Here is a 21,524-nt window from a genome sequence, read left to right as displayed (position 1 = left end):
CTGTTGATATGAGACTCATACCAGTAGCTCAGAGAATCAGTGTGATTATCTAGAAAAGGTTATTTCCCTTTATTTCTTCAAGCTAAGAGGGGGAGGCATTTTTTTTTGGCAACGCTAACTATTAGCTTGCCGTTATTTGCCTGACCTGTCTTATTTCTCTCAATATTATCATATTTATATGAAATTCATACCAGTAGCTCAGAGAACAGGTGTGATTATGTAGAAAAGCTTACGTCTTTCTTAATTCTCTATTTGTCTGAGTGAGCAGGGGATGCATTTGTTGGCAAAGCTAATTGTTAGCTGTAAAAAGAAAAATGAAGTAGAAAGTCATTATGTAATAATTTTGTATGTATGTAGGAATTGTAGTAATAATAAAAATAGTAATAAGAGGAATACAATTAATTTAAATTTGTATACAATGTGGTGCAATACAGCTGTGAAAAATGTAACCTTTAATCAGAACAAACTCTAAAGCTCTATATTTAACTCTCTCTACCTCCAACCTCCACCTAGAACATGCAGCAGATAAAATATACACCTGCTTTTCAATAAAAATGCAAAAGCAGATCTATCCATCGGGTTTAGTAAATCACATTGTTGGAGGTAAGTTACTATATTCCCAGTATTTTTGATGATCAGCTTATTTATAGCATATTCATGAAGGTAGACACACTAACATTAGGACTCCAGCAATTCTCCTTATTTTGCTACACAATCCTGTTTGTTGTTTGTAGATCAGGCTTCCACATGATATCAGGTTGTTATCTGTTTTTATACACAAACCTTTAGTAGATCTGACCCGAAGAGGGGCCAGGGCTGGATGAGTCCAAATAAAACTCTCTAAAGATCTTTCACCACAAGAGGGCATAAAGGAGCCACTAAAAAACAACAGAATTTACATTTCAAACATTCCATTAATCCCGTAACAGCCACACTCACAGTGCTTGTAATGTAAATCAAAGGGTCCATCAGGACCCTGCTGTCATCATAATAATTAAGAGGCTAATAACTATAACAATGCAGTTATAGTTATACAGTTATATAATGATGAATTTACTGCTTATACTTGTAGCTTTACCAACGTTGTAAACTGACTTACAAAACTTACAAAATTAGCTTTTAATACCTCAATACCTAAACATACATGATTATGTGTACGGTTTGTTTATTTTCTTTATTTTTATTTGTTGTTTTTTCTTCAGATTTGATGGTGGATTATTGAATGCCAGCTGCTTCTGCTTCTTTGGTTATCACATAACACAGTACCTGCACAATGATTCAGTCTTGGAGCTGATTTTGAAGAGCTTTTATAAATAAGGCCATGGATGTGGAATGCTTTGCTTTTCTGTGTCTGTCCTGTCATCATTTTGAAGTGTTTATTGGTTCTGGAAATGCAAGAAGTCAAAAGTAAAGCTATCTTTTGATTTAAATACATGCATTAAAAGTAAAACATCAGGAAAATAAACACTAAGGAAAATACAGATACACATAAAAGCTACTTAAGTACATTAACAAGAAACTTATACTTTGTTATTTTCTACCTCTGTCCAATATACTGGATATCCCAGATGGAAACCTTTTAAGCTACTTTGAGGAATTAATTGAGTATACTGTACTGTTTAATAGTGAGGATCAGTTGGAATGTATGAATGACTGAATTGAAATGAGTGATTTTCCTGTTATGTACCTTGAGGAGACATTTGTTGTAGCTATAATAACCAGGAAATCAAGCCAAAGCATTGCAGTTCTACTTTATATAGACATTAAGCGCATGATTTACATGTGAAAAGGGAGGATTTAAAAACATGCTGTATCCACTTTAAAAAATCCTGATGGGCCATTTGCTAACCGCAGTGTTGGTAGGCAGAACTGCTTTAGACTCAGCTGAGTCAGTTTGAATATTGGGGAGTATTTTTCATTTTATATTTTAATATGACTTGAAAAGATAGTCCAACCATGCAGATGGTTCAGCTATACCCAGTTGTCACTACAGCCCAAAACAATCAGGACGTACAAAAGACTTCAAATAGAGACGTTGAACATCGGTAAGTCTGGCTTGGAAACATCAACCATTTAATTTTTAACCAAATACCAGTTCACTTTCATTTTGTCTGTCTAGAAGCCATGGTGATTATGGTTACCTAACATTGCACTTGCCTACCACAATGGTAGTTCAGAAGTTTGGGATCTATATGTTAAAGCTCAAGTTACTTTGGTCGACATACATCGATTAAAACTGTGATTAATTAAATACTGATTAGGTGTTATTCTTTTCCCATGTGCATTAAGTTCCTCCAAAGCTCTCATTCACCCCATGGAGAAAATACACAAGGAACGGAGGGGATGGGGTAAGAGGGCGGAGGGGTGAAGGGTTTCCCAGTAGTAGGTCTCACTCTTCAGACTAATGAGAGAGAATGAAGGCGAAGTAACAGTAAAATGCTGACAACACGTCACTTCCTAACAATGTCACCCGTGCAGATCCAGAGTGGGAAGAGGGAGAAACGAAAAAAGTCCCAGTTTTAGCCCCTGGCAGGGTTTAAATCATGTTTGATCAATAAAAACACAGCTGAATTTAACAAGATGGAAAAAATAAGAGTATATTTTGCAATAGTTTTAGTAGTATATATAGCAATCAGTGGTTTTGTCTGATTGCTTTGCTCCATGTTGTCTCACAGACTTTGAAACACAAGTTAAATATCTAATAGGATGTCATTTCTGAGTTCCAGCAATGAAAGGATTTTTTTGTGCAATTCCAGCAAGTGATCTTAGTTTGTCAGTTTTTTTTTCTATTCTGTTTAGTGTTTTTTTTTTTATTTTATTATTATCATAACTGACTTTTCCTGATTGCTATGTCAACCATTTTCTCCAATGTTTTCTCAGTTTCTCGCTCCCTTAAATGCTGTTTTTCATCAGCCAGTCAGTATACTCCTGTCTCGCTTCATTCTTTGTCATATCCTTATGTTTTATTTACTGTAGCTCACTTGGTTTGTCTGAGGATGTTCTGAATTTTGCTTTTTGCCCTTATCTTTTAATTGCTATTAAAGTTTCTTTACAGTTTTAGCTCTGCCTGTTTCTTCCCTGCATTTTGCACCACTCAATGCATCAGCATGTTGGAGTGGCTCTGTTAGCTGCATTTATTATTATTATTTTACGTTTTAATTTCTCCATGTCTGGCAGAGAAATTACTTCTTTTTTTTGGGATGATAGTTCTCTCTAGCTTTGAATGCTGTGCAGCTAGAAGGATTTCTATTGATATTGGTTTTAGTTTTGGTCATATGCTATGATATGTAACCATGGCAACATAGTGGTGTACAAGTGGGAGCAGCTGAATAACGTCACACAAGCTGAAATAATACCTTAAGTGAAACCACAAATCTCAGATTAGTTTAAAAGGAGGGATCATGTTTATGGAAGCAGAAACAAAAAGGAAAGAGGAAAGGAGGAAATTCAAACCATAAAAAGTGATATCACTGGCCAACAAGCTTACGATAGTCCTTTATTACTCCCACAAGTTTGAAATTTAAGTTGTCATGACAAAAAGTGGACAGGAGTAACAGAAGTGGGGCTTGGCAGTGCGACCCATGTAAGCATCCATCATGGGTTCACGTCCCGGCCTGATGACCGTCGATGCACATCTTCCCCGTTTCTCATAATCCACCTTCCAGTTTGCCTACTGAAAATTAAAGGCCACTAGAGATAAAACCTAGAGTAACAGAAATGTAAATCGACAATCATCCCCACTTTGTGGATGGAGCAGTCTGCCATTGAGCTGTCAGAGCTCCCTGCATGAGGCGGGTGATGATGTCCAACAGGCAAAACAGTTCAGCTGCCATTTTCCTTCCACACAACACCTTGATATAATACCACTGATACAACACCTGGGTCCAGAGGGCATCGTAGGACAGAGCTGGCCATCCAAGCCTTTTCAGTCTCTGTCTGTCCCCAGCAGATCACACCAGTCTGAAGTCTGTGTGCTTTACTGAGACTCGGCTGCAGGATCACATCCCAGACTCCGCCGCCTTTCTGCCAAGCTCCCTGACTGTACGAGCAAACAGATGTTTAAAGAGCAGCAGGAAAAGAAAAGCAGGTGCATTAGCAGTGCTCGTCAACAACAGATGGTGTCATCCATGTTACTGTGGAGTGTCGTCTCTGCAGTGAACACTTGGCAGTAATTTTCCGTCCATATTACTTACCAAGAGTCCAGCAGTGTTATTTTGGCAACCGCCTATGTAATCTACATAAACTGCATATGTTTTCCACTCTGTGACTATTCTGCTGCTTCTTTGTGTGACATCTACATTAACTAGATCTGGCTTGTGCAAAATGACTTCAGGCCCAGGAGCTTACTGATCACAATCATTACAGATTTCTTTAGATTTAAACTGAATGATTTGTAGGTTAGGAGAGGAGACTGGCAGTAGGATTTTCTGTGAGAGAGTAAATAAGACCTCCATGCTACAGAACACACAACTTGTCAAACAGAACATTGTTTTTATATGATTAACTCATTAATTATTAATTAACATCTTACAAAAAATAAGTACAACTTCTCTTGTGCAATTTCAATGAACTAAAATATACCACAAAACAAATCTTAACCACAAAAAGGAAGATAAATGATAAAACCCAATCAGGTGTGCACTCTGTTTTACAGAAAAAAACTAATTGTGCTTCCTCTGAGATTCACTCAGTGTTTTAGTTTCCCCAACTTTGAAGGTTCGTTGATCATCAACACTCAGTTTTTTAAAACCCCAATCTATGTTGGAACATCCATCTGGATCAATTATTAGTTTGTCCTGAAATGTCAACTTGTTTTGTTCACCACATGCCCACAAGCAAAAAGCCCGGAAGGTGAAGAAAACCATTAATAAATGCTTCTCCCTTCCTGCTTTTTTAATTTTATTTTTTGGTTCCTCCCTCCCTCCTGGCACAGTGAACATCCACCAATCAATGTCCTGACCTGCAGCAACATTTCATTTTCCTTCTGGATTAATAAAGTATTTTTTTACCTCAACTGAATTGTGCATTTTTTTCTGTTTTGGAATATACACGGCATAGTTGTTAAAGTAAATCTTAAAACTATCATATCTAACTCTTCTTGCTTCTTGTCAGTCATTGGATAAAGTCATTTACATACTTTTCTGTTTCTCTTTCAGACTGGAAAAATCTCAGGGTTTGCTTGGAGTCTATCCTGGTAAACCAGCTCCTTGGTCTACGCTTTGCTTCGTCCAGAGGGTCTGGGCTTTCAGCTGCTGAGAAACGATTGCTTCCTGGTGGTGTGGACTCTGTTGAAGTTTAAAATTTTATCCAATCGCTAACATTTGCCAGTGGCGTGTGTAATGTGCCAGTTTGACACTATGAAGCTTTCAGGACATTTCCTGGGCTGTACACAGCCATTCTCCACTGCAAAGTGAAAAGTGCTGACCCGAGAGAACCAGCTGCTATGATAATTTCATATTTTTAGGCTTGACCAACACGGACCGAATGTCCTCGTTCAGTTTCACTGCTGCCGTTTCTAAAACTACAGCTAGACTGCAATTCTAAAACAGAGCAGAAAATCAATGTCTCCATTCACAAATTCTCCTTCTGTTCACTGACTGGCCCAGCTGAAATTCTAACACAGGAATCCAAGACAATGGGAGAAAGCCCAGACTGAGCTGTGACGTGAGATTTGAATCGAGTGGAATATTGTAGCAAGGCTAGGCTGCTTGAAGTCCATTCTTGGTATCTATAGAGGAGGCTGTAATGAATAAAGGTGAATTCTTTCTTCATCTTGTGGACCTGTTTTTATTTTCTACATTAAATACAGAACAAATCAACTTAAACACAGTGTATTTCCCAGTTTTATCGTTAATATTTTTAAGGTCTTCCTGAAGGGATGCTACTCTTTACTTTTAATTTATGTCCATCCTGAGTCAATGTCTCAACAAAAATTTTATTATAAGTCTATAGTGACAATAAAGATACCAGTTACAAGATATGGTTTTCATTCTTTACAAAGCAAAATTTTATATTTCTTAAAAACATCATCTTAGTTACTTTATTATGACAGCAAGAAATCGTCAGTTCAGTTAATCTAACTGTATGTGGATATTTGTGTTTGTGCCTAAACTTCACGAGGAAAATAAACACATGCATTAGACGACAGTTGGTCGCAAACTGCACGCGTTGTCACCCAAACTTTAAGACTTGCTAACATTACAAGAAATCAAATAGTAACAAACTAATACTGAAGTATTAAGTTTTATAAGATTCAATTAATGGAGGACAAACCAACAAAGTTTGTTGTAATTTGATCAACAGAAAAGACTACAGAGATTTTAAAGTTGACCATAATTAATTAAAGTAGATCTTCAACAAAGCGAAACTCAACTTTGGTTTGTTGAAGAGACAAACAATCTTCTGAGTAAAGAAAGCTGTTCTGATGTTCAAGGGTCAAAGAGCAGTGTTGACATTTTGACAATTATCTGCTGCTTGCTATCAAGAAGGAAGGCCTCAATGATTTCTTGGTTAATATGTAACTTATCTGACTATTACACAGTCGTGTAGTAATGTTGTCAGTTTTTAATGATAATTAAAGTCTTCAGCACAATGAAATGATTTTAAATTCTTGTCTCATATCTAAGAGATTAGAAGACGAGACAAGAAGACAAGAAAAAATCTCCTGCAAGATACCCCCCAAAGAATCCTCCTAAGATCCCGTTACTCCTGTTCTCAGTTCTAACAATCTTAACATCTGTGTTCATGTTTTCCTTAATACTCCAGATAGCATCAGAAATCAATGAAGCAGTACATGGATGCATGTACACACAAACGGTTAAAAGTTCCAGTTTGTCACAACAATAGTTATCGGACTGAATGAACTGTGACAAGGTGTTGATCACTCCACCCCCAACAAACAGCCCCTTTCAAATCCCTCTCTATCTGCTATCTTCCGGGAATACTAATAGGCTCCCTGCAGAGTAATGTGACCATTTGAATCCCCCTGGCCCTGGAGCTCAACTCTGCACCTCACAGTGGAGTAAAGAGCAGCACGCTCAGTCACACTCAGAGTCAACCTCAGTGGAGAGAAATTTCCCCCCACCCCACTTTTTCTGTTGGACTCCTTTTGGGATTTTGAACCCCCATTTTTCCAAGGAATCGGTGGCGCTCTCTGAATGAGCCGCAGTCCTGAGTCTGCTTCACAGAGCCAGTCTAAGGGGAACAGGTCAAAGGGCTCCAGGTTGGCCCTGAGTGCAGCTCTAGGTGAGTACAAGCCCCAGCATGATGCTGTCCTGAGGTGAGGTTCTGATACCTGGATAAAAAGGGGCAACAATTGGTGATCAAATCAGACATGGGGATTGATTACAGCTGAAGAGTTTTTTTTCAGGAGCAACACAGGGAAAGTTTGTGTGTGTTTTATCATTGTTATAAAAGGCTGTAAAGAAAGATGTTTTCAGCTTAGTCTTTTTTATTTTTAGCTAAAACTATTTGTGGGAGTCAGAGTTGGTAATCGACCAACAGACTGAAAACAAGTCCAAATATTCATCTTTAAATGAGTTTGGATTATTACACGTCTGATGTTGCAGTTCAGCCATGCTGTGAAGTGATGAAGTTAAAAATGTAGAAAACAGTGGCAGCCGATCACACGTTACATAAACCTCTGCACGAGCCCAAGGTAATGAGCACCATGTCTCTGATGTGCTGCTTCACGCAATCAGAAATAACTTCAACTGCAAAAACACTGTAATGATACAGTCACATGAAACACTGAGTCTGCTGGCAGACATTTATTTTTTATAAAAGCTAAAGATTAGTTAGTTTTGTTATATCAAAGTGATGTTGTTCTTTTGTTGTCATGGTGCTCAATCCATGGTGCAATCATTTAAAAAAGCATGCAGGAGCCTCCAGGAATCTGTAGTGAATCAGTTTACATTTTAATAATCATGCATGTGTGATTACAATTGTATGTAAAAATGTAAGTTGTGTTTTATAGGATACACAGTATAATTGCAGATCTGAAGATTTCTGCTCTCTTAAGGTCAGAGTTCATGGTTGAACAATAAGAAAGGTAATCAGATCAGAACCACTGTTTATCAAAAAGAACTCAAAGGAACATCTCACCTTTACCAAAGAGTTCCTAATGATATTCATGACATATAGAAAAGTATTCTGTTGACGGATTAGATTACAGTGGGATGTGTCGGGTCCCGTTGTGGGTCCTGGAACATCCACCCCAAAATAATCAGCATTTCCTTAAAACAACACCATCATTTCAGTCCAGGAAACACTGCAGAGATCCTCCAGGAAGTCTTTTATCCCACAAGATGATCTGTTTTATTGATGGAACCTTGAATTCTGCTCTTTACCAGAAAACCTTGTCAGGAGAATATTCTGCCATCCTAACCTGAAGCATATGTAGGTTATGCAGCCATACAATGAAGAGGAAGACCAGGGCTGTCCGTCATGTTCTTGATTTTGTAAAGAATTCTTCTGTGTGCCATCATTCTCTGGAGTTTAATATGACCTTAATATTCCTTCATTCTTGAAAATCTATCAAATGTGGCTGAACTGAAAGCAGTTCTGCAAAGTAGAGAGGTACAGAGTTCCTCCCCAGTCTAAAACACTCACTGCCATCCCACATGTTTGGACTGGAGGCATCATCAGTTATTAGGTTATTAGAAAAATTACAATTAAAATAAAAAATAGGTTATTAATTATTAAGTTATTAGAAAACCAGGCTGGTTTCCTTAGCTTTAGACATTTAATAAATCACGTGGTCATTTGAAAAGTGTGTTCTCACATATTTGAAAATATAATTAATGATCTGAATTATGTAAGTCTGATCAACAAACTCTTTCACAGCTCAGTCTGAGGGTAGTCTAGAATCACATCCTGACATCCCGTATGCTAAACTGAGAACGACGCTAATACTATGCTAATATCCTCGTCCCCTCATAGCTGGTTCCATCAGAATGGTCTCAGTTTGAGTGGGCTTGAAACTGAGACATGTGACAATCTTGCTGAGAATTAGCCAACTATTGTTTTTATTTCTGGGACGAGTACATTTTCCAACCAATTCAACTCCAGACCCAACCTAAATGCTGAAGCACGGCGACACAAGTTTTAACTTTGAAGAGTAGAGAAAGCACAAAGCCTGACATTGAAGAGTGGTTTTATTCATGGAATGGAGAGATTTGTTATTTGTGAAGAGTCATACAGCCATGCAGGGAAAGCTCCCTGCAAGACACATTCCTACTCTGCATGTCACTGTGTTGCTCAGACTGATTCCCAGCTGAGAGCCGCTCTAATCTCCTGGCAACAATATTGACATAGAAATAGAAACTCTGCAGAATGCAGAAGTCTAGCTGTCAGACTGTCAGGACTGCCGGCACATACATCCCATACAGCTGCTTAAATTAAACATGACTGTTCTGTACATTCAACCTAATTTTGAGAATCTGTTTTACATGAAAACTAGGACCCTAAAATCAACTGATTTCAACATGTCTACAACCGATTCCATGGCTAGACCTGTCAAAAAGAAGCTCAAGAACAAAACGTCTCGTATTTGAATATTTAATAAAAATGTAAAAATGTCCGTGTTTAGTAGTTTTATTATTTTTTGCACTTTCAGTTCGCACCGTATCCACAAACTATGATTACAATCATATTTATTAATAACTGACAGCACTCTCTGGAACAGCGCCAGAGGCTGAACGTCAGAACCATAAAGAAAGGTTCAGAGTGTTGCTGCTGATCAGTCACATGAACGAACATGAATGTCAAAGTTTAAAAATTGTATTACTAACATTCATTTTTTTTCTTTCAGGGTCAATTTCATTTGCCCTGTTTGAGATCTGCCTGCAACCATGACAACCAAAACCAACAGTAGCGTTCTGGCTGGCAAAGCATCCTCCTACCCCCTGTTGTCTTCTCCCGCTCGTCAACGTCTAGTCACCAAAGATGGACACTGTACGCTTAATGCCCCTGCCTGCCCCTCAGACTCGTGGCGCAGGAGCTGGGGCAGAGTCTGGCTGCTGGCGCTGCAGGATTTGTGGGGACTATTGGTGAGTCTGCGCTGGAGATGGGTACTCCTCGCCTTCTGTGCATCCTTCATTGCCCACTGGCTGTTGTTTGCCTGCTTGTGGTACTTGCTGGCCCATCTCAATGGAGACCTTGCTGTGAAAAATCATGATGACCCCCCACAGGATCACGTGGTTTGCGTGAAACATATTACAAGTTTCACTGCTGCCTTCTCCTTCTCTCTTGAGACCCAGCTGACCATTGGCTATGGCACCATGTTCCCCAGTGGAGACTGTCCCAGTGCTATAGCACTGCTGGCTGTGCAGATGCTGCTGGGGCTTATGCTGGAGGCCTTCATCACAGGTACAAATTCTGACCAAAGCATGAGAGAACACTCTTTGCTAGACGTAGTAAACATATCTGCAGTGAGGCTGTGCTCAGGAATTAGGCATAATGAAATACTGACAAAGAACTACAGAATTCTAAAGAACAGATTCAACAAAATGTGATGAATGTAAGAAATTAAATTTGATCTTTAAAGGTTCAAAAACATCATGTGAATTAATTATCTATGCTTTAATGAGAGTAGAGCATATATTTTCTCTTCTTTTATAAATACCATCTGATACTTGCAGTGTTTAAATTCTTACAGAACAGACTATGTCTCATTTTACAAAATATTACAATCAGTCACAAAGCAAGTATTGGATATAATTCTTCATTTAAAGAGTATATTTTTAATCAGACTTGTATTTAATTATTTTTTGTGCAACTGATTTGGTTTTGATGACAGTCGGAGCGAGACAGCATGCTTCAATAATTGGCTACATGGTCCTTAATGAGTCACAGTAAATAATAAGGTATGGACTTAAGGAAGTAACATATGAGACATATGTTTGTTTCTCAAATAACAAAATGTGAATGAACAAAAAAGAACAAGTTAAAATAAATATGGTTGCGACCCCGGAAGGATAAGAAGGTGTAGACAATGAATGTATGGATGGATAGTGTCAACCCTAAGAGTGAAAACCTTTTTCTCTGTTTTGCAGTAGAGATCCTTGTAGAAGTGTTCATCATGCATCCAAACAACCATACCACTCAGACAAACATACATAGTTGTTATTTAGAGATGGCAGTAAACCTGGCAGTCATGCTTCTGGACGGTGAGGCATCCAGAGTACCCAGAGTGAACCCATGCATGCAGAGGGAGAATCTGCAGACTCCACACAGAAAGACCCAGCACAGGAGAATGAGCAGCGTTAATTCAACACTAAAAGTCCATTTCCACACTGAGCCAGTGAACACGTGGTCCCGCCCTGTACAGTGTTAAAGTTACACTGATGTCAGTGTTACTCTAATTTTATTCTAATTAGAGTTAAAATGACTTATAGAATAAAACTTGACTAACACTCACAATTGTTAATATACTTTTATTCTATGGAGAGAAATAACACCTGCAGAGTTATTCAAAAAGGATACTTTTAGTTTTTGACTGTTATTTTAATTAATATCCAATAATGTGAGACCTCTATAGCACTGTTAATAAAATTTAACGCTATGCTCAGCATTAATCTCTGTTAATTCAGTGTCCAAAAATAATAATTAGATACTGTTTTACCATAAACCTGTTCAACATTTACATTTATTGAAATCAATAATAATGTAAAATATTTAAATAACTCTCAGATATACCGCTAAGACTTAATATAAAACTTTTAAGGTAAAACAAGTATTTGTAAATCATGACGAATTTATCTGAAAATCTTTAACCAGTTCTGTTTTGGGTTTTTTTTAAACAAAAATTCACATCATTAGTACCATTTGTTACAAAGGACAAAATTTTCTTATTTATTCAAACAATATTAATTTTGTTTGTTGTAGAAAGTTAAAAACATAAATTTTCTTAGAAGGCCAAGTAAACATTTTTGCCACAAAGTACACAAAAGGTTTTCAAATTAGACCTCTGGGTTGACAGTGAGCAATTAGGAGAATCTTTGCTTATGTTCTCGATCAAATTCTGTAGAGCCAGGTCAAAGTAATGCAGGCAATTTTTTAACATGGAGAAAAAAATTTAAATACATAACAATTGTCAGATAACAGACTTATCCTTTGTTTGCACCAAAGCATCATTTTACCATAATAACATGTTGTTGTTTTATTTAAATGGACGCATTTGAAAATCACAGCATTTAAAAGTAGAAGGCAGAAATGTGCCAGATTATGTTAAAAAGCTGACCACAAATTTGTTTCTAAAAAATGATGACTGACAAGTGTAAAAAAAAAAAAAAATCTAGATATTGACACTTGATTCTAAAAGTATGAAACTTTCAATATGAAAATATATTAAGTAATATAGAAGAATATCAAGATAGTATCAAAATCAAAATGTATAAAACCATAAAATGGTGTTTATGTTCTTGGGCAAACTTGGTGCTTGCTTGTTAACTGTATAAATGGTGGATTTGATGGCATCATTACGGTCCTGGATGCTTGTTCCACTCCAAGTATGAAAATAACAAAAAGGGAAAAAAAGTTAGATTACAACATTTCTGCTGAAAGTTAAATGTTTCAAGCTTTCCCTGTCAATGCAGCTAACCAACAGTCTGGACGCAGGCACAAGAATACATGGCAATAAAAGGAAGAAAAATTGTTTTCAAATAGAATCCATTTCATATATGACAAGAAACAGAGAAAAAGTGGAGAAAGGGAACAGATGATAGTTTTTGCAAAAAATACGCAGCATAAACCTTTCAGCCTGGGATGCAGAAACCTTGCCAGATCTTTTTCAGCCTCGGCAGGAAGGAGCAATCAGGCTGAACAGGAGAATGGCTGAAGTAAGATCACCGTTCCAGAACAGAAACAACACAGGATATGAGAATAAAAAGATTTTAAAAACTTGTAACTACAAGAATGCTAACACTCGGTGCCACAGAGATGTCCAATTGACTTCTACGCCCCTTGGCATTTCACATCTGTCATGTGTAATGCATATTTTTGACAAAAAATAAGTTCTGCCTGAAGAACCATGTTACTTTAATATGCTGCTTTGACTAGAAAATTTGAAAAAAAAATTAAATTGAGGAAACTTACTGTGATTTCTCAGGCATAGCGAAGACATTGAAAATGGCACTGAGAAAATTCTGCTCAGTCTGGCAGGAGGTGAAAGGGGGCGGAGCTCTTCGCAGTCAACATAAAGAGGCATTTTACTCTCGCTGCTGTTGAATTGACTCTCACAGAGTTCACATGCTCTGACATGCTGATTTACACTTGGGATTTTACTGTGTACTTTTCCTGCTGCTCCCGTAGTCCTACGATGGGTGAAGTGGACCCTGTGTGAGCTTTGTGTCCTGTATCTAGTCCTGGCGAAGACGCAGGACTACATACAGGTTTCGGGAAGTGACGGTCTGATGGGACACCCCATCGCTTCCCCATTGTCCGACCAGGACATCTGCCTCGCTCTCACTGTGAATTGAGCCAGGACTGGAGGAGGGTTAAATCTCTATCCGCTCTTATAGTCAGGAAGCCAGGCAGGGAGATGTTGAAGTTGGGTATATGATCCATAAATCCTCAAGAAATCATCAAAATATTCTCAGAAAATCATGTATAGATGTTGAATAATATTGTTTTATTTTCATAATAAAAGTATAAAATTGTCAACTGATATTTTTATGATGCCAACTTAAATGTATTAAAATGAATTAAAAATCTACATGAATAAATTATTAGAATAATTTTATCATTTATTCTATATTATCTAAATAAAGAACAATATCAAGGTTTTGCCATGTCAAAAGATTCATCGCTATAATAAAATAGCTAACCTCCATTTAACACTATCTAGACAATAAATTATTTAAAAATCTCTTATTCATCAGAGAATTACCATATATTGTCAGATAGGCATACATGTGGAATTCTATTATTATATTTCTATATCCCTAGCTTAAATAAACAACTATCCCCCACAGCAAAGAGAGAAGTGCTGAGCTGAGCCGAATGACGTGTTTACCAGCCACCAAAGATTCTCTGGCAAAGATTAAATTGTGTTAATCTTTATCTTAATATTGCTCCGGCGTTAATAGTTCAATATTTGGAAGGACGGCCAACATGGACTGAATGATTTTGTTCACTTTCTCCACTGCCATTCCAAAACTACGTCTATAAACAGGCTACAATTCTAAAAGAGTGCAGGGTTAAATTTATTCAGAGAAATAAAGGTCAATGGGAGAAAAAAGAAAGAGAAATCCCAAAGGGAGCATTGGAGGGAGATGAGAATTGAGTAGAATTGCAAAGTCTAGCACAATTCATAAACCATAAATCATAATCTGCCCACATCACATGGTTAGCTGCTCATCCAATCCTACAGTATAAGCCTATGGAGAAGTTAACAGAAATAGGTTTTACATATTATTGTGTTGTGTTTTAGGATGTTATTAGATATTCCTCTTTTCTCTCAATAACTTGCAAACTCAATAATTGCAAACTGTAATGCCGATGTAGCTCATGTCCTTTAGGTATAAACCACCTGTTCACATGTGCTGACGTGACAAACACCATTAGATCTATTTGAACATGGTTGGGATGATGGAGGACCATCTTCAAACTACACTGTGCATTTGGGATGTCCGAGATGTTCTCAAGTTCATAACATAATATCGTTGGCCAAATCTTACCAACTGCAAGCTCAAACAACTCCAAACTTAGGCTTGTTACTATGTTACTCCAGTAAAACAAAAAACTGTTTAATTATTGGTTTTGTTTTGGATTCGACCCTCCTAGTTATTCTGACAAAGGAATGCAGATATAGAGGAGTTTCTGTTCGGATGCATATTTCTTCATCGCTTTTTGAGCAACCAAAAGCAAAACAAGATTAATCAATTAATTTGCTGCTGGAGATTAACATTTGAACATACGTAATCAAGAAGCCAATGAAAATGTGAAAAAATTAAATTCATCTTGTAGCTGTAAGCCTCATGATGGATGGGCTGCATTCCAACTTGTTTGGCTTCCTAATCAGATTTAAGCAACAGTTCTTTAATCTTCCATGAGACAATACTGTGTGGCCGAGTGCCAGATCTCCCAACTGCACAGTTACATTTTATTTAATTTAAAGACAAATCATTTGGTAGACGTTGCAAAACATTGCATGGTTTTGCAGTTGATGTGAAAGATTTCATGTAACATTATGACACTATCCTGACGTATCATTTTCAGGTGCATTTGTAGCCAAGATTGCTCGTCCTCAGAAGAGAGCAGGAGCCATTGAGTTCAGTCCACAGGCAGTAGTGGGCCAACACCAGGGCCAGACGTGCCTCATGATACGAGTCACTAATCTTATTCAGCGACCTCTGGTGGACGTGAAGGTGAGTGCAGTGCTCTATGAGGAACAGGAAGGCCAGGCTCTGTACCAGATCTCACTGGACTTCCACTTGGACCATTTAGGCCAACAGCCATGCCCCTTCTTTATTTTCCCGCTTACTTTTTACCACCTACTAGACCGCCAGAGCCCTCTCTACCCTGCTCTTTGCGAAGGCACATCCAAACACTTTGAGCTGGTCGTTTTTCTAACAGCATTGCAAGAGGGAACTGGTGACTCCTGCCAGAAGAAAACCTCTTACTTACGCCAAGAAATTCAGTTTGACCGGCGATTTCTACCTGCCTTGGGGCTGGATGCTCGGGGCAGGTACTTGGTGAGCAAAGAGCACTTTGACACCGCCCACTCCAAGGAGCCTTTGAACAAAGATTGTGTGGTACAAATCAATGGTGATGACACTGACAGGATGGAGTAAACATGATAAACAGAAGCTCCGACTTGGACAGCAGGAGGGGTTCTTTGCACATGGATATTTTGGTCAGGAGATTCCAGCTAACTTTATTTTCTGACATGTAAAATACTGTCAGAAATAGGTGATCCTCTTTGTTCCCATCACTAGTTCCACCTGTGCATTTCAATTTGAAGTCTGTGCAGCCTCTGGCTTTTTTCCTTAACTGATTTACTTGGGTCACAGTTTGTCCAAACTGTGTTTAGATACAAATAAAGAAGGTGCAGCAGAAGAATAAAATATTGTCTGAAGTCGCAGATAAATAAAATGCCTTAATTTAGATTGGACATGTTAATGCCACATGGGTCACATATTACATGTTTCACATTTTCATCATCTGTTCTGACTTGAATAAGATACAGCCTTTAACAAAATCATTGAACAGCTTTTGGATATGTTCACCAGTGTTAATAACAGCTGTTACCGGTTCAAATATATGAGACATTGTTCTATTGAGTTTTAAATACTTTAAAGATAAATAGAATATTTGTGGAAATACATCTTTGTAGCTTTCACAGAGTTCCTGAAGGAAAACATAATCCCTCTTCCAGACGCATTAAGAGAAGTGAGACACATCTCCAACGTGGCATGCAAAATAAGAATTCATAGTGAAGAAGAAGCAAGACGATGGGAATTAGTAAAAAAAGAAGCCAGTATAGACACTATAGCTACATGTGATGGCTGACATGTCACACAGGCAGAGGGCACTGCAGGATCTGAATCAAGTTGGCGTGAAGTTGGCCCCCTCTCCTACCTCAAATTAAACAATATTAGTGCACAATGCCGGAGCTGGTTTGTGCAGCGCACTTTTCTTGTTTGTCCCACCAGGAGGCAGGCAGAAATGTGAAGTGGGCGTCATTACACGGATATATTATGCTCCATGGTATTTATTAACATTGTTGACTTGTGTTTTCTTCATGGGATTGAGGTAAACTGTGTTCAACCCAGCAACAACAAAAAACTTATAAATGTATAAGACCCTGATGATTAAAGATGCTTTTCATCCAAGATTGAACAACCAACAGCATAACATTTATCTACTTGGATGGTCACTATGTTATACATAGTGACCATTTTACTCTACTATATTTATTACACACACACATATTTTGTATATATACTATACTATACTATACTATATACTGTATATATACTGTATATGTACTATACTATACCATATAGTATAGTATATATTAACATCTTGGATATTGCAACTAATAAGCAATTTTCCTTGGGGATCAATAACATATATTCTGTTCTATTTTATTATATTTAAAGATGGAACAAATTTTCCAGAGGTCATCATAGGTCAACCAGCCAGTCCACATTCACAAAATCAAAAGAAATATGGTGTCAATCAACTGAGCTCTGTTCATGTTGGTTAGTGCAGCTAAAATATTTTAGCACAGTTAACTGACACCCAATGTACTTATTTTTGTAAATTTGGAGGAGGCTGGTTGACCTGCGATGACCTCTGGAAACATTTAGTAATATCTTTAACATGATTGTGGCACAAACAAAACGTTTTGCTGCACCAACGTTGCACAAACTTTTGACACCAATTTCGTTTAATTTGAAGAAGTTGGGGGGCAACGTCACCACGGTAGCAAGACGCAAAATTGTGCGAAGATGTAAAGATATTTATTCATTTCTGCAATTCTTCAGGTCAAATTATCTGACAGGTCAAAGTCAGAAAAACTGAGAAAGAATGGGGTATTTTTTCTAAGCAACCATCCATTTATTAGTTTCTTTCCTGTTTTTCTGAACAACTGCAGATTAAAAAAAACTTTGAAGACGTTTAGAATCATCACAGATATTTTGAGCTGTATATTAAATGCATTTCTTGTATCCTCAGATTTTAGTAGACTGTAAAGTCTTTTCATGTATAATGTGTGTCCACAAAAATTCTATCTAAAACTAAGCTAAGCACATGGGTCTCTGCAGAAGATTTCTTAATTAGCATTAAGTGCAGTTAAATCATATTTTAAAAAAACAAACATTTGTTGGGCTGTCGTGATTTCTAAGCATGTATTTGCAGGTTTGGATCTGTAGGAATTTCAGGTCATCTAACTCCCATTGTTCACATAGTTACTTCCAAATAATTACTGCATAAATACCCTGAGTATGTTTCTGATCATTTTGTCAAGTTTTAATGTTCTTGAGCATTAGTGTGAACTATCAAGCCTCAAAATCAGGCAAGGTATTCACTTCAAATGTCACAAACACAAGCCGGCTTTAAGCATAACATCACCACACCCATGTCTAAAGTGAGGTTTCTTATATATGAGTGACCTCCATAATTACTAATAGACAGTTAATGATTTATTTGTATATGATTGATTTTAGCAGGTTATTGTCTAAAATTATACAAAGAAAAATATTGTGTATTACACTGAATTTTTCTAATGTTTTGGGAGATTTAGCCTTGAAAATAAGCATAGTATGTTAAAGTTGTAGTACGTAACTTATACATATTTGTTGAAACTCTGCATATTGCGACAATATGGTATGAGACAAATAATCTGAAAAAAGCTTCTCTGCTTTCTCCCAGTGCTAACTAGAAACAACCAATCAGAGCCTGGAGGAGGGTCTTAGTGCTATCAATCACTCTACATGCTGCGCTGCTTACCACTCCCTCGCTCTCTGCCAAGCTGCAGTTTCTTCCTTATAGCAGAGCCTGCTGTGAATGCTCATACTAGTTAGCATAGCCACTGATGACGGCAGATAAAAAGTTTTTCTGTAACGCAAAGTTGTTTCTCCACTAGTAGCACATTGTGCAGCGTACACAAGGTTGATTGACAGCACTAAGACACTCCTCCCGGATCTGATTGTTTGTTGTTTTTGATCAGGAGAAGTGCATTAAGCCAGGTGGTAATAGTAGCTCAGGGGGGAGGTGCAGGAGCTATATCTTATGTTATTTATCTCATATTTTACTTTCATAACATAATGAAAGTTTTAGCAAATATGCAAAAACATATTTTATGAAAGTTACAAATTGCAGTTTTACAGTAAATTCCTTTATAATAAATGTTGTATTTACATTATTTGATTATAATCAGATCATTTTTTTCTATATTGTTTTCAAAGAGATCATTTAGACGCGCGTAAACATCATTGAACCTCATGCTTTAGTGACTTTATACACTGACTATAATGGGAAATAAACTTTTTTTAAACAAACCCAGAAATGACAAATGCTGATTCTTTTGACCTCTGTGTCTTCATTCTGTGTTGATTCAAGATACCAGTGAGGAGAACAATTTCACTTCATAACAGTGCTGCTGTTTGCTGGTGTTTGACTAGTTCATTACACACATATTATAAGTTTTAAGTGAAGCTTTTTAAGCTTTGCTATTAATAAGTTTATTCAGTTTATTTAACGGACTACACAACAGATACTAACAGATATTAAAGAAATGAAGGATCCAAATCCAGACACCACTGACAAGGATCAGAATTCACTGGCAACCAAAATCTACAGCGACCCCCAGGAAGCAGAAGAGGGACCAGGGGACCCAAGAGGAGTTTCATTTTAGGTAGATTTTTTTTTTTTTTTTTGAGGATTTCATGTTTTGTTTTGTTTGGTTTTTTTCATTGTTTTATTTCAGTTTCTCTGTGTGTATGGGCGTGTGTGGGAGTGTGCGTGTGTATTTTAATGTCAGATCAGTGATTCTTGAGAAGAGGGACAAAACAGGTCCTATGGATAAAGCACAACATTTGAATAAAATATACACAAAATATAATTTTTTTTCAAATATCTGACAAAACTAACCTGGGCTGTGTGAGCACAACAATGTAAGCTGGTGTTTGCTGAATATTTTTTATTTTAAACATTGTAGTAGGTGGATGGTGTCTATAAAATCCCTTGTCCTGGGGCAGAACTCAATACATTATAATAGTTTAAAACCATTTAAAAATACTAAGATAATATATTATGAGAATGGAGTATATGTATTCAAATAAATAATTATGAAAGTATCAATAAATTTAATTTAAAAATCATTTTTTAAAATTTTCTAACTACATTGAAATTTGTCCCAAATTTTTGTCAACACCGTCAGATAAAAAGAATGTAACAAATAAAAATAAAAATCAGGCATTATTGGGGGGAATCAGAATTTCTGAGGACCCCGTGACCTCTTCTTTTCTCTTCCTTTGCTAAGAGGGCCAGGCAGCTCTGGTTAGCATATGCTATTCTTTAGTTTTTTCTTCTGTTTTATTCCTAAGTTGCTCATCACAACCATGATGTGTCAACACCATAACTGACAATTTACAAAACTTTGATGAAGTTTTGGCTTCAAGCAGTGTAACACTAGAAATAACTAACAACAGCTGGTCCACATCCTCAGGACCCCACGGGATCAGTACCTCCAGTGGGTGCATGGTGCTGGACTGCAGGCCTTTCCTCGAGCTTTGTTTTGTGAAATAAATGCGTAATTTTAGTATAGTGTAAAGATTTGATGGACCTGATGAGCTACAATATGGCCTCCTTCAGAATAACATCATATAAATTGAGGTAGTTTGGCATTTTGTCAACTCCATCAGAGTTTTTAACTGACATTGTGACTTTCAGTGATAGTGTTGACAAATCTCACTTAAGTGTGCAGTTAATTCATTTTAATGTATTTTACATAAATGGAATTACTTCACATGTATCAAGTATTTCTTTTTACCCTCTGAAGGTGGTTTGTCACCACCTTCAGTTCTTTGTCAACTCTGTCATACACTGTCTCCGTCAGATGGACTTTATGTTGTTTTTTGTTTTAAATAATATTTCTTTTTTTTTTCTTGAGACACATTTGTCTGTAAAACTGAGTAAAAATATCACTAATAGGGTCATTAAAAAATAATTTTATATTCCTTTTTGTCAGATGGCGATGACAAAGTTCTGGGTCAGGTCCATTAAAATTGTAATTTTCAAAAAAATGTTGCAACTGGGAGCCTGCACCTTAGCATCTTTACATTCCCAAAACATTATTTGTCATATTTGTATACATAAGCTTGAGGAATAATTTCAAAAAATTTGGGAAAAATTTAAACCCACTTAGTTCCACTTCTCAAGAATCACTGCGGATGTCTTGCATCCTCAGTTTAGATTCAACTCTTGGTTGGAGTCAGTTTCAAAAAAAAATGTACAAGTGTCCAGTTAAAACAGGAGACAAACTGTGCTGTGCTGGAGACCTCTGGTGGAGCCAGCTGCTCACTGTCCAAGGAGGCCAGTGCTCAGGTAAGCACTGGCCAAACGTGTCAAGTTGTGTCTAACTGGCTAGACATGTTTGATGTGAAAAATGTGTTTCCATTGCAGTTTTGCAAAACAGACAAATTTTGATATGGCTGAAAAACCACCTCATCCTGGAGCAAAAACGTTGTTTTTTTGTTGTTTTTAAATCAAGAAACGTGTTTGCTTTTCTTAATTGCTGTGTCTCCATGAAACTAATTTACTTTAGTCACTGTAATTTGTGAAATCTTATGGTGAATTGAAACACTGTTTGTTTGGTCTGCTTCTTGAACTAAACCCCATCTGAGTTAAGGAAACTCCAATCATCATCACTGTGATGTTAGTGAAGTGGAGATGGTTGAATAAATGTGTCACGATGCACCAGTGTGCATTAAAAGTCATAACAGTCTCATTAAATATTTTTATTACCAGTACTAATAATATTATTAGTAATATTTTATTACTCTATAAGCATATAC

The 21,524-nt window shown here is 37.1% G+C and overlaps 1 protein-coding gene across 1 annotated transcript; it reads left to right on the top strand.

Moving 5' to 3' along the window:
- The first annotated feature begins 6,979 nt into the window (after window positions 1-6,979).
- kcnj13 (potassium inwardly rectifying channel subfamily J member 13) lies at window positions 6,980-16,972 on the top strand. The gene is made up of 3 exons (XM_032590299.1): window positions 6,980-7,245; window positions 9,812-10,368; window positions 15,220-16,972. The coding sequence occupies exons 2-3, from the start codon at window positions 9,852-9,854 to the stop codon at window positions 15,792-15,794; spliced, it is 1,092 nt and encodes a 363-aa protein (XP_032446190.1). The 5' UTR covers window positions 6,980-7,245; window positions 9,812-9,851; the 3' UTR covers window positions 15,795-16,972.
- The last annotated feature ends 4,552 nt before the right edge of the window (window positions 16,973-21,524 follow it).

The sequence above is a fragment of the Xiphophorus hellerii genome, chromosome 18, assembly GCF_003331165.1.
Source record: "Xiphophorus hellerii strain 12219 chromosome 18, Xiphophorus_hellerii-4.1, whole genome shotgun sequence".
NCBI classification, from domain to species: domain Eukaryota; kingdom Metazoa; phylum Chordata; class Actinopteri; order Cyprinodontiformes; family Poeciliidae; genus Xiphophorus; species Xiphophorus hellerii.
The sequence above is the reverse complement of the archived record's forward strand: the minus strand, read 5'-3'. Positions and strand labels throughout refer to the sequence as shown.